A 14,692-nucleotide genomic window follows, 5' to 3' on the forward strand; every position below is an offset into this window, starting at 1 on the left:
TTGTCAATAAATTTCTGTTGGGTTGACTTATGGAATAGGTTGTTCTTCAAGATTTTGCAGGAGAGAAATGAAATGTTATAAAGTACAAAGTACAGAAACTCTGTAGGGCAATCTAAATGATGTTATAGGAACTGAGCTATATTACAAAGAATATTAAACATATTTGCAGTCTTCTGTTATTTGTCACATGAATGGCAGGCCCCTTTTTGTCTAGTGGTTTGCATGGATATGCAAAAGAGAAATAACAAAAGCTAGTCAGTTTGTTTTATGTAAAGCTGTTAATATGTACATTCAGTTCCCTAAAAGAAAAAAAAAAAATCTGTGTATTCTAATGATGCGTGTTGATACTGTGTAAATTGCTTAGCAAAGAGAAGCTGCTGTATTCACTTCATTTGAAAAAGGAATATACTTGAAAATAGCATAACACAGCCAATGTTGTTTATCTGTGCTAAAATTAGTGTGAATTAGTCAAATTTCAGTGTACCTGAGACAGCTGGAGTAATGCTGGTGGGGCAAACAAACCCAAGCCATCCCCCTCTTTAATGCAGAGACACATGGATATGAAGGGTGGAAATGGGTGTAATGGCCCCAACATGCTGGAGATAAATGTGGAAGTGAAATATATTTGTTATGAGCAACAGAACACGTGGGGAAGCTGGAAGGGAAGGTGAAGCTACTGTTGGTACAGTAAGCAGGACATGGTCACAGCCCTGCACTGTGCCTGGCCCCACATCGGGGCCAAGGCTGAGTTGTGGTGATGGCTGTGCTGAGTGAGCAAAACTGAGCTGTGCTGAGTGCTTGGAGGGAAGCTCAAAAATAAAAAATTTAAAAAAAAATTAAAATGAGCAAGTTGTTCTACAACTTTTCTAGATAACTGTGTCAGAGCAGGATTAAAAGTCAGGAATTTGCTGAGGGTTAATGTGTGTGTGCTGCTGCACACTAGATGGCCGTCCCCATCTGTGGGGCAAACTGTTTTGTTTGAGACAACAGATCCTAGAGGAGGCACTGAATATCCTGGGAGTCAAATGTGTAACTTTGAGAAATCCTGATGTGTTTGAGGCATCTGCCTCCTACGCTCCTCGTGAGTGACCAGGAAATAATATCCTAATATAATAAATCTGATATCCTTAATATAATAAATCACTTGAATCTCACCATGTTACTTATTCTTTGATGCTCCTCAGCTTCCAAGGCTTAACAATATTTTTCCCGGACTTCATACTAGATAAAATCTACCTTCACAGATCTGGTGGAGACCCACCTGAGCAGGAATTCCTGCTGCAGAGATTTGGACCTTTTTGGGATCTCTCTGTGAGGAATTGTCATTATGGGAGGCAGCCTTGTGTTAGGAGTTGTCTGGAGGCTCTTTAATTTTTGTAGGAAGCAGCACTTCCCATTTCCATGCAGCAATTGGATGTGTGTGTTAGAAGACAGAACATTCACAGCACAAGGAGCAGTTTGTTCCAGGGGAAGCAGGAGACCAAACCTTGCCCTGAGAGACCTTTGTCACTTGGACCATAAAGTTCTTGTATGTTTTTCCCATTACTTCCCCAGTGCTTAGAGACATGTAAGCATAATAATAATAATTCAGTAATGGTACAAACAATTGTAGTATAGCAGAATTTTTTCCTCAAGAAAAATGGGAAAAATTCTCTCTCTGGGTGACCCTAGTATAACTGGAACAAGTGGAGGTTCCTATATTGTACATCCATCCTGCTAAATAACATCTTATGATGAAAAATCTTGAGAAGACCTCAGCCGGAGTTTATCCCTGCAGCCTTTAGGCTAGGTGTATTCTTCAAAACAATTAAAAAATATTTAATTTAATTTAAAAAACTATCCAAATAAATTACCAATTTTTTTAATGATCTCTTGTTCTTGTTAACCTGATTTTAACACAAAGTCATCTCTGCTACACAACTAAAATTTAGCATTATCCTCATTGTCACTTAAATAATCAAACTACTTGTTATATTTATCAAAATGTATTCTGCTCTGGGTAAGGAACATATCTGCTCTTACTTCAAGACCTTTACTGCAAGAACTTAATAAAACAGTGAGCTTGCAGCCATCTTTTCTCTGCACTCCTGTTTCGGAACTGCAGGATACAGCTATTTCTGTGGAAACAAATCAAGATGTTAAAGTTGTACAGCTGCTAGAGGGGGCTCTGATGTTTCTTCCTCTGAAGGTAAAGAAGACTCCAGCTTATTTCTAATTGTGTGATATAGCCTCAGTAAAATGCTACCACAAGCTGTCATGGGTGGCCCTGTATTATTGATTCTTTTGGACATTAAAATATGTAGCCAAAGTCAAATGTAAGATAACATGGGTCCTACACCTTAATATATCTTCAAATTTTTGCAGTTCTCTGTGTCTAAATTAGTGTAGTTTTCGGAGATTGCATCTTCCAGGCCTTTTAGAGGGATGAGCAAGTGTTGAGTGTAATGTGACTGATTCCTTCATCTCCACTCGAGGTCTTGGTGCTGCAGAGTTTGCGCTGAAGCCAGGAGTGAAGGGAGGTGCCAGTACAGAGGATGCTGAACTGACACCTCTATCCAAGGGTGTTTGCTGCCAGCTCTGCAGTCCCACAAGTCTTGCTGACCTTTAAAGGACTCTTAGGCAACAGGGTTCTACTTAGAGTGGTCTCATATCAATGAAAAGCAAAGTGTTTCTCCAAATCTTAGAACAGGGGAAAGAATGCGGCTCTTAACGTCTGTTGTATCTCCATTCATTTGGAATCTTTCCTTTTCAAGAACAAAGGAGAACTGGGAAAATTAGCTGTCTGCCAGAGTAGAAGTCAAAAGAATGATCAGTGTGTTTAGAGATCTTGATCTCATTTAGTGAAGGCTTTATTCTGTGAATGTCTGCAGTTTTCTAGTGTCTTCTAAAATGATACATGTGGTCTAAAATATTCCAACAAACAAATCTGTGCTTTGTATAAGGAATCAATGTGTTTTGAAAGCCTAACAGTGTAATTTATTTCCCTGAAGTTTTTAAAGGAAAATAAAATGGTTTCAGGAGAATTTTCTTACTAATTATATTTTGGTTCCAAGGAGGGAAGCTAGAATTGTGAAGATTTCACTTGCCAATGTAGAAAAAAAATACATAAAAGTAATGAAAATAGGCATGTCAGTTTACTTGCAACTAATACTGTCAAGAAATGTAACTAATAAAAATTGCTAGCAACTGTGTGATGGCTGTGTTTGAAAGTTTTATACTATAGGTTCTAACTGACATTTTAATTAAAGCTCTAATACTTATTACCAGAAACTAAATTGTTTTTTTGCATCCCTCTGTGTCTTTGCCAACTTGATTATAGTTGACAAAGTTGATAAAGTTTGATAGTTCTTAGGTTCTTCAGCATGTCTCCTCACTTTTTGGTTTACATTCCCATGCTGGAGTGGAAGTAATTCCTGTAGAGAAATTCAGATGATATCTAAGGAACTCTTGAGTTGTGTTAGTACTTCTCTTCAGTTGCCTGCTTCCCTGGAAGTATTTTTACTGGCAAGATCATCTTACTGAGCTTGTTTCCATATTTTTTTATTTTAGTGGGGGTGAACCTGTGCTGCTGGTACTGTTCATTAAACAAGTAAGATATATAGCTCCTGCTAATTTTAATTTGTTTAAAGTGGTTTTGTTGCTTTGTAATGTGTTCTTATTGCAATACAGATGTGCCTTGTTTTACATTGTGATAATAAAAATAAATGCATATTTGAAACTTGTAACCCTCATCTCTGTTTAGAAAAACAACCTTCTCTGCCAAACACACTGCACTGCAGTAAGCCTTGTACCCCTAAAACTCAAAACTTGGTACCAAATCTTAACTAGATGTTCACTGAAAATGCTACAAAACAATGAAATGGTCCGTGATTGTGGTATGAAACACATTTAAAAAATAAACCAAAACCAACAAACAAACAAACAAAAAAACAACACCCAAAACCCCCTCAAACATGGTTTTAGTTTCAAGATTTCACCCTGAACTTGTTCATATTTTGACAGCATTTCAGTTCTTATCTTAGAGATATTAATTTTAGGTAAACATACTTTATAAACACATTCTAATCTCTACCTTCAGTTTATAAGAGCAGCAGGGCTTACTTCTGAATAATTATATAATATTCTAGCACTTATTTACTTTAATCAAGAGTTTGAATATGTTATTAGTATTTTGCTAGCCCGTGTTACTGCATCCATGCATGTGTTACTGGTGAGCGTTCAGCAGCATTTCATCCCGCCACCAGCTGTGTGTAGGAGCTGTGCAGCCCCTGCGTGTGCTGGGTTGGTGCTCTGAGAGGCTGGTGAAACACTGGAGGATTGACCTTGTTTGTCCAGAAACTGCAGATAATTCACAGGGAAAGAATGTTGAAACCACTGAATGGAAATAAGGTCTCAGCTATCCATTTCACCTTTCTGTCTGTAATTCCAACACAAATTGTTGCTGTTGTACTAAGGATGGGTGAATGAAGTGACACATAGACTCCTATGTCTTCAGAAGGCAAAGCCAAGTTTGTTAGACCCACATCCTTTTTACAGACAGTTAGGATAAAGCTGGACCTGGTTGGTCTTTAATCAATATCTCTCACACCATTGGCTAATTAGGAACAACACCCTCTTGTACACCACTTCCAAGTAAACAACACCTTCAAAACACCAGCTGCAAAGATTAGAGATTGTTTTAATTCTTTCTCTGAACTTTCCCAAAACTTCCCAGGGCAATGCCTGGGAAAGTTTATCTGACTTTCTTCTCTGACCAGTTCTCAGCATCAAAAACAAATGACATCAAAGAAATAGGAATTCACCAGAGTCCATGTTTTCTTTACTTTTTCCATTTCTGAATCAAATGGTTAAAAAAAGAGTTTTCACAGATGAGATTACTGTGTCCTGAGGACACTTTTGATACAATGGGAATATATAATTTGCAAATTCTTTAATAGAAATGTCTATGAAATATTTATGTCAGTATTGTTTAGTTGTTTAGTTAGTCTTGCTGTTACCATTTAAAAATATAATTTACTTCTTTCTGAAGAGTTCTGTTTGCCAGTTTTGACTTGAAAGGTTCTTGTGGAGGCAACATTAATTATTTATACTGGCAAAACCCCAGATAGTTTGTACACTTTAAAATTTTTTATGTCTTCATTTCTCCTTGGTTGATTAGATATCCTCATGATACAGGTTAACTTTTGAAGTAGGGAATGATTTGGTCTATCTAAAGAAAGTGTATTAGCCCTTGTTACAGCTTTACCAAGAATATTTCTTTATTTTGTGTAATCAGATGGGCAGCTCTTGCCACAGTGGTGTGGAGTTTTTGTTTCCTTTTTACAGAATTTAATTTTCTTTGTCTTGTCCCTCCTTTGTCAACTGAAAATGTCAATGTTTCATCTTCTTCCATTAGTGTTTTCTTAAAATCATTTTATAGGATGCTGGCAGCTTGAAGTGCACTTTTGTTTGGGTTTTTATTTTCCTATTAATGGGAAAACCACCCAAACAAAGCTTCACAATTAACGATTATGAAACCTTCCTTGGGGAAAGGGCTGCTGAGTTTCTGTGGGAGGAAAGATTAAAATAAAACACCAAATAATTGGAAATGTGTTTCACAGGCATGGTTGGCATGAAGCTCATGTAGTGCTTGTACTTAACCTTTGCTGGATTTTCCAGGATTAAAGCTTTTCTGACATGTGTGCAAATCAGTTTGCATACCACTGAGTAGTTTCTAGTAGCAGTGCCAACTAGTATGCCACAACTATTATAACTTAAAATGCTTCTGCCTGAATAAAGCCCCCTACAAAATTAGAACTATCTGAGGTCTAATATACTGGGTTATTTTTGGGTTTAGTTTGATTTTGTTTCTGGGGTTTTTGTTTGTTTTTGTGGTCATTTTTTTCTTTTTTTTGTAAAAGAGAAGATTTTACACCTCATTGATTTGATTAATGCACTTGCGACTTTTTAGTATTTTTTTTAAGGGAAAAATAACAAATTTAGATATTTTGCTGGCTGTCTCAGCTCATTGAATTTATTATATTTTTCTAGTTTCCATTCTCCTTGTTTCTACAGTAGTAAGGGTTGTCTAGTAATAAGCTATCCAAATTCAATTCTTATTCTCTTATTCAGATATTAAAGCAATAATAAAGTTGGTTCATCCCTTCAGATTAGTAAGATAATTGCATTTTGACCTACAACTGCTGCAAGAAGAAAACTAGTGGAAATCTGTAAATGTTCAAGTGACAGCATTGATATATACTTTTTACACCATGTCTACATTAGGAAGAGGGATGTCATTTAAAATATGTTCCCTAGAACACTTTAAACATTCCTGAAACAAGTGTTCAACACATCTGAAAATGTGTTAGCTTTATCTAGCTATGCAGAATCCTGCAGAAAAACTCTTTTTTGGGACAGTTGGTTTAAAAATTAAGCTGGTGTGTTCAAAATGTCATCATTCATAGTCCATGTAACAATCTGAACATCTATTTACATCCTTCAAAACTGCTTGAAAATAAATTTATTAGCACTTGAAGGTTATACACAAAGTGACCTTAGCTCACAGGTTTTTTTGAGCTTAATTTAGTTTTCACACGGTTTAACTGCAGGTTTAGACAAAAGAGTTCCAAGTGATTTCTTTCGTAGTTCTTTCAACAAATTTATCTTTACTACATTATTATTTAGTTCAATATTTTAAGAGGACATGAATTGAAACAAGCACAAAATATTCTAAATATTCCTGTCGTTACTTTAGGAATTTTTATATACTACGTGCAAGATCAGACTTTTTTGTAAGTCACAGAATAGCTTGAGAGGCTTAGGCACACCTGGCAATTCTAATGCTTGGCTATTTATTGCTTCCCTTCCTGACACTCTCTTGTTTCAGTTTTATGACTATAAGAATGTACCTCCTTATGTAGCCCCTTATCCTTACTGCTGTGTGTTAGAGATAAACAAGGGGCACTTTTAGCTCTTGCAGTTCTGCCCAAAGCTGCACCTCATCCAACTGGGGAGTCTGAAGTGGTAACAGCAGGAGATACCTTTTTATAATTTTTCCATGAGACTATTTCTGCCCTCTGGCCCATTGATTTTCAAAGAACCTTTTAAAGTACAGATCAGAGCCTGCTTTGAAAACTAGAAAAGACACTTTATGTAGATAGTTTGGGGCTTCCTTCTCCCCTGTGTTTGTTAGAACTTGCATGTTAGCAGATATGGCATATCTTTCAGACCCGAATTCAGTTCTGCAGTTAAAAAACAAAGTAAAAAGCTGGTTCAGTTTTGTCTCGTTGAGACACATCAGGGAGCAGTGCTGTTCCAAAAAAGGGACAGGAGAGGCTCATGTCTTCAGATTCAGAAATCTGTGGAGCAGCGTGAGGAATGGAACAGAGTGGAATGGAACAGAGTCTATTCTAGTCAAAGCATGGTAATTTCTTCATCATCCTGTAACTCAGTACTATCCCACATCATCCTTGGACAGGGCTGTTTCTTAAATGCCACGTTTATATTTATAGTAATTGACAAGTATGAAATGATTTCTTACTGTGGTTCATTAGGAGCCATTGACAGAGGAAGTTGATAACACAACTTGGCACCACTTGGCTAAATTGAGATGGAAAGAATTCTTTTAGTATGGATGTTATATCGAAATGAACATGGATCCATCCATTAAAAAACTTTTTAATTCTGGTACACATGCTCCAGATATTGATTTATTGTTTAGTATTCTTGACTGGCTCTGCTGTAGTTCCTCTATGCATGCAAATTCAAAATGCATACAACTTAATTCCTCACTTGCTTCCAACCTCTAATTTATCACAATTGAATCATTGTTCTCAGGTTCACTGTGCAATTACTGACTGCCTGCTTGAATAGATGCACCTTTCTCTTTCTAAAAGTCAGGCTGCTGGATTTTCTTTTCTGCAATCTAAATTGGAGGCAAGTACATCATAGATAATCATAGCATGGCAATGAAAGAGATGTGCTCAATTCCTAATTTATCACTCTTGGTGTGCTTGATGAGTTCTCATATTATTTTGGTTACTCTGCTTGTGCTACTGTGTCATTTTTTTTCTGGGAATGAATCCCTAGTTTGTATGATCAGTAAGATAAAAGCCTTTCTTTGTGCCTCATGAGCTGGTTGATAGTGCAGCAGATCCCAGAGCATTATTCTGTGAGTGCTGTTTGCTTGAGTATCAAGTGCTTACCCTCTCCTGCTTCCTGCTGTGACTTACCAAGAGTTTTTATCTTTGACTCAAACTGCTTTATTTTCCAAGGCTGTTTTCCTGAAAGCAGAAAATAGGATCTGGAAATATCTATAATAAATCTCATCTCTTACATTGTGTAGTTGCTTATGTGCTTTGTGAACTTCCAATCTCAAGGGCAAGGAGGTCTGGTTATGTTACCTCAAATACATGTTACAGTATTTTCATAGCATTTCCAGGCTATACAGGAAAGCAAACAACTTCTGAAGCAGCCTTTATTTCCAAACACTATGGAAAATGTGAAAGAGCAATTGAATTACAATGTGCCTCAGTGAAAGTAAAAGGAAAATTGCTTTTGTAAAGAAATCACTAGTATAATTTTGTCACTTTGCTCTTTGTACCTGCCATTTTGTCCCCATATATTAATCCTAGCAGATAACTATGTAATCGCCATAATTTATATAATGGGAGAGGAAATGAAATGAAAACAATTTATGGAAAAGAAATGGAAATGCAGTATTATAAATAGTGAAGCCCAGAAGAGTAATAAATAATAATGAAAGATGAGCCAGTTTGATAAATTAAAGTAAATTTAAATAAAATTGGAAAAAATAAAATCAAAGCTTTCATGATACCTTTATGCCAGAAATGAGTATTGGCTGTTTATTTCCTTCAAATACTGTATAATTAATTAGTTAATAATGGTAGATTCAGAGGAGGCAATATGATAATATGTGTTATTTTTCTAATAACAGTTGCATATTTAATTTTTTTGGTGACTCTTTTAAAGGGAAAGGATGGACTGAGTTAATGTTTATCGTGTGTAACATTATTGCTTGAGTGTGTGGCAAAAAAAGTATTTTCAGAGTAGCAGAATGAAATGTGTGCTTTTAACTTTTTAGCTCTGGAATTAAAATCGCAATGATCATCACGAGATAAAAGAGCAATGTCAGGTTTAATGAGAATTCAGTATTTAATCTAGAAATAATGCTGAGTTTCTGTGAGAGCTGAGTTTTGAAGTCAAACTACAACACTTAAAGCAGTTGATCTCTTGGTAAAAATGATTTCATATAAATATGTCTTGCTTTGGCAGATGTATAATAATTTCTAGTCTTAGAATACTTGATACATGTGTTTCAATGCATGTGAATGAAGATTTATATATGTCTCAGTCTCTGTATTTTTCAGTGAACTTTTCCCCATGCCCAAGTAATTTATTCTGTACTAAATATGATCTTTATTCCATGTAAATATTGGAGTTTATGCTACAAATGTTAATTGTAAAGGTATTTATTACCAGGTTAAAGTTTAGCAGCTATTGGTGTTTTAAATGAAATTTTAAAAATAGTTCTAAGACAATTTATTTTAAAAAATACTCTGAAATTCTTGAAACCACGACTTCTTAGATTATGGTGTTGTAGCCTTTATCTTCAGCCTTAGACTGGTTTTGAAAACAAATCCCTTTTTTGAGTTCATGTATAGATGCCACTCAGAAGAATATGTTTGGGATCCTCTTCTGTTAAAGAGGTTTTAATTAATGTTCCTTTTTTGCCAGAGAGGGCAAGATTTACAACATCAGTCACTTGAAATAGGTAGCTTTAATGGCCCTAATTCCTAGAATTTGGAAGAAATGATGAAAAAAAGACTAGAAAGGCCTTTATTTCCACACAAGTAATTCTTGACACACTTGACTCTCAGTGGAAATTGGAGCCCTGAAATGCCCATCACCCTGGAGAATCTGCTGATCTGACATTGGGCAGAGAGATGCAAACTCAAATGAAGAGAATTTATCCTTTTGCAACCTCTCCTTTTTTCAGTGAGGGTGGCAGCCTGTGTGGAGCAGGCACCAGCAGCTGAGCAGACATTCCTCTCCAGCTTTGGACAGAGGACAGTGGAACTCTCCCATGAGCTGCATTTTTTTCACTTACCACGGGTGAAACAGTGGAGATACACAGGAATGGGGAAGTGCTTAAAGGGCTCCCTAGGGAAATGCAGACATGATGGTGGCTTTGCAGTGGTCCTCTGATAGGATCTGAAGCATTTTCCTTTGCAATGAAACAGAGAAGATTCCCCATTTGTGCATATAACACGGCTAACATCTCTGTCACTTGGAGGCACAGCCTGGTGCTTGTAACCTGAGGCAAACACGTTCTGACACCGCTGAGCCTTCACTGCTTGGCTGAGCCTTTCACCATGGTGCCCAGTGAAAACTGAGGAAGCTGGGTAGGAACAGGGGGAGAAGCACTGGACTGAAGTGGAATCCAGCAGGGGAAGATGCTCCCCTAAGTGCTTGTTTAACTCTTGATCTTTGTTCTCAAAACCTGGTTCTGTAATTAAAAGTTTACATTAATGAGCAGTAAACTAAGTGAATTTTTCTCAGTCAAAACTGCCTTGTCCATGCAACTCTAATTCCAGAAAGCATTGCAACACCACCATTACCTGGGTAAAAAAGAGCTGATGGAAAGTAAAATAGTGGAGAGAAATGTGTTACCTGGTAAATTGTCCCTTGGGCATTGTCAGTGGTCTCATCCACAAGAGTGGACCACTTGTTCCAACTCATATAATGGAGGGAAATGTGCAGCTTTAAGGATGTGCTATTTCCAATTATGTAGGTTTTTTTTAAATGAAGCATAAACTCAAAAGTGCTGTTGGACTCGCTTTACTTTACCTTTCTTGTGAAAATTGAGTTTTTGTACATAATCTTAAAACATGACAGAAAATATTGGAAGCATGTACCACCTATTTTTCCTTTAATCTTGATTCATTCATTAGCTTCCTTATACCAAAAGCCCTCCAAGACATAATTAACCCTTTTTTGATACTGTAAAAGTTGAAACAATCATTAAAACTCATTAAAAGAGAGAAACTTACTTTCAAAAGCAGTGTAATATTAAAATTTCCCTGATTTTTTAAACCTGTGATTAGGGTAGAATACTAAGGGAATGGCCCTCACGGTTTCAGTCTTTACTGGCTAGTCAAGTAATTAATGATAATTGGTTGCTTTGCATTGCAGAACTGTGCTTCGTGGTAGAAAATCTTTTGATAAAATAATTTTCTTTAATGGAATGTTGCCTTCTGAGTATGCATTATGTAATGATACTGTCAGCAAGTCCTTTTTGTCCAGTAAGAAGAAAATATAATTGAAGATAAATATACGTAACCCAAAGTCTTGCTTTTTTCTCGCTTTTCACATTTTAAGCTCCATAGGTATTATATTGTATAAACATAGGATGTTTTAAAATCTAATTTTTACTGAAGAAAAACATTTATAAGAAGATAGTTTTGATGTTTAGACTCTGTCACAGATCTAATCATACTGGATTTTTATATGGGTCAGTTGTTGCTAAACTTCTAATTTTATCTTAAAACTATGACAAAAATAGAACCATGAAAAGCATATGCTTTTAATTTCTTGTCAACTGTACTTGGTAACTGAAGTCAAAGTAGTTGTATTTTCTAAAATATATTACTTGGAAACAAGTAACAAGTTGTATCAAGTTACCAACTTGATACAACTTCAGAATGCAAAGCTTTCTTGACTACAATGATTTGCTGTAGCAAATTATTATTGAAAAAAATACTGTGATTCTTTGTAAAGGTGTCCTTATCCTTCTTTTCAAGGTATGGGATGCTGTAGATACAGGCTGCTGTTTAAAAACCTACTCCTGTCACTCCTGTGCCGTTCGAGCTGCCCAGTGGTCATCCTGTGGAAGAAGGATCCTCAGTGGGGGCTTTGATTCCATGCTGCATTTAACTGATGTAGAAACAGGTAAAGGCCATGAGGAATGCATTGCAGCCATTTCTTTATTGTGTACAGATAACCTGGGATCTTGCTAGCCTTGCGCTTTCCTCTAAAATATAGAGAAATCCATAGATGAAAATTAGAATTCTTGAAATGTGACCTTACTTAAAAAATGCATTTCGGCAATTAAGAGAAGCTGGAGAAGTTTGAGAAAACTGAAATATCTTACATCTGACAATCACATGTAATTTATGTTGTCAGATACTACATAGATGCGTGGAATGAAATGTGTGTTTTTATGCTCTGTCACCATAATTCATTAAAGTGTTTGAACAGCCTCTTAAGACTGACTTCAGTAACATTTGTACATGTATTTAGTTTAAACATAGGCTTGTATCTCATTCTCTGTTGGGTTGAAGTTTGTGCTTGAAGTTAATTAGGTGATTTTTTCTTTTTTCTGAATAGGACCTTAATTAGGAGCATAGAAACTTAAATTCTGGTAGGAAACCTTGAGACTGAACTCGTGTTCCTTTGATGCATTTTTGAATTTGATTTGGGATTTGATTGTTGTAAGCTTAACAACTAATTTCCTGGATGCTGTGTCTCCTCATGTCTAAACTAAAGTGCTTCTGTCAGCTATATTCTTTCTCTCCTTAATGTATGTTACCAACATCAGCAGCATTCATTGGGGCTGTGCATAGTAGGACATCTCTGTGTGTGTGTATGAATTAGATCCAAAATGGGACATTGTCAAGGGAAGAGATGCAATTTTACATTTCCCACTTAGTTTATTTTTAAGTGTTTAACTCCCGCAAAGGTGCAATATTTTTTGTGAGACTACAATAGAAATCCTTACAAAAATTACAAGCAGTTTTTGTCTAGGAGGATTTTCTCTTGCATAAAAGCAAGAACTACATTGTATGTGAATATCTGGAAAGAAGAAGTCCTATTCAGAGGAACTGGGAAAGCAGCCAATAAAATTTTAAAATATTGTTCACATGAGAAAAAGGTTCTTTTTCATGCTCCAAGAATTTATTTTTTTCAACAATAGTTGTACCAGAAGTATTTGAATTCAATGATGGCTGAAAGGGAGCTGTTACAGTGTAGGAATGTAAAATATGTTACAATATTAGAATATGGATGTTTTGAGAATATTCAGCTTTTTTAATGGGGAAAAGAGCTTTATATATTTGGTGTAATAGTACATGAGGTTAATATACACAGTCATTAATTTGTCAGACTTCTACAGCAACCTTCTAGTCCCACATATAACTGAATCTTACTAATCCAAGTGGATTTACCTTTGTCTGTAATGCTTAAAAATTCTAAATGGAATGGCTATCTTCATAATGGGATTTATAGCAGCTGAATAGATTTTGTGCATCTGAGTAATTTTTCCTTACTCTGGGAAAAATCTTATAAAATAATAGGGAAAATTCCAAAGATACATAATTTAAATAATATGCTTTAATTTCCAGCATTTCTTCATCTTAACTAACCAGTAATGGGATAGAAGTCTGGATTAAGTTGATTATACTGATTAATTTATACTTCTCTAAGAAATGACAACAATAGAAAATATATTTACTAAGTGTCAAAGCAGATAAGTTTGTAAATGGTTCTTTCCTTACTGACTTGTGTGTTATAGTGTTTCTAGCTACTTAAATAAATTGTATGTGTGGAATGAATGCTTTTATATTGGAAATATCAGGAATTCATTACTGTCTTATTTGAAGAACACAGAATTCCTTGTAGTTCCTCTGAACTGCAGTTGTGATTGGACCTGACTTTCACACCTCATTTGGAAAAGCATAATAGGAACGATCAGAATTTTAGTCTGATTTCCTACGTATGCAAGCCAGTTTCTGAGCTCCTTCCCTGTTGTAAAGTTACTCTTCTTTTCCTACATCTCAGTCAGTTCTGTTCAAAGAGACAAGGCAAGAAGTTTGCCTCTGGAATCCAAATCAATTTGATATAAAAAGCCTCATTTCCATTTGAAAAACACTAAGGCATCTATAAGATTTTGATTTACATTAGTTCACTGAATCATTCATTCCTCCTCACTCTTCATCAGTGCTGAGATGATTTCTTCTTTGATTAACTTCAGATAGATGTTAGAACTGCTCCTTCACATTGGACTTTCATATACTTTTTTGGACTTCAGTCCTAATTACTTTTCATTGCTAGTGTGAACTAACTACCAGTGTGTTTAAATGTAGTAAATGCATGCCAGTGGGATTTTATAAATAATAATGCTCTCTTTCAGGCTCTATGCTCTTGTATATTTTGTTCTGGTTCAACATTTTTCCAGTAGTTTCCTAAAATCCAATCTTTCTTGTCTTTGTTTTCAGTATATGTTTTATATATTACATCTGTGTTATAAAAATTGCTACATTTCCTTCACTAAATGAAACCTAATGGTCTATAAGGAATGACTTTAAAAGTTTAAAAAAGGTTGCAAATACAGCTTAGTACATGCATGGTATTGAGCTGCTGAGTTGTGGGGTTTTTTTATCATTTTCTCTTGGTTTTCTGTTGGGAACATAGTTTCTGCCCTATTAAATCAAAATTGTAGTCTGGCTAATTGTTCTGGGTCTGATGAAGGCTAGTTATGATATTTCTCAAAGGAATGTATCAGGAATTTTTTAACAAAGAGCACTAGATGAAATTCTTCAGGAAATTTTCTTTCTAAGATTGGACTTTAGTTTGGGTATCCCATGTCCTAATATACTGCATCTTCTGGAGTAGTTTTTTTTTCAACCTTTAT

The 14,692-nt window shown here is 35.7% G+C and overlaps 1 protein-coding gene across 1 annotated transcript in view; it reads left to right on the forward strand.

The window, feature by feature from the left end:
* The window catches only part of WDR25 (WD repeat domain 25), a 59,288-nt gene that overhangs the window by 20,690 nt on the left and 23,906 nt on the right, over positions 1-14,692 (forward strand). The window contains exon 3 of the mRNA XM_041476365.1: positions 11,805-11,952. Within this exon, the coding sequence (XP_041332299.1) occupies positions 11,805-11,952 (148 nt within the window). The remainder of the gene's footprint in view (positions 1-11,804; positions 11,953-14,692) is intronic.

The sequence above is a fragment of the Pyrgilauda ruficollis genome, unplaced genomic scaffold (genome assembly GCF_017590135.1).
Source record: "Pyrgilauda ruficollis isolate IOZ18807 unplaced genomic scaffold, ASM1759013v1 scaffold38, whole genome shotgun sequence".
Classification (NCBI taxonomy): Eukaryota; Metazoa; Chordata; class Aves; order Passeriformes; family Passeridae; genus Pyrgilauda; species Pyrgilauda ruficollis.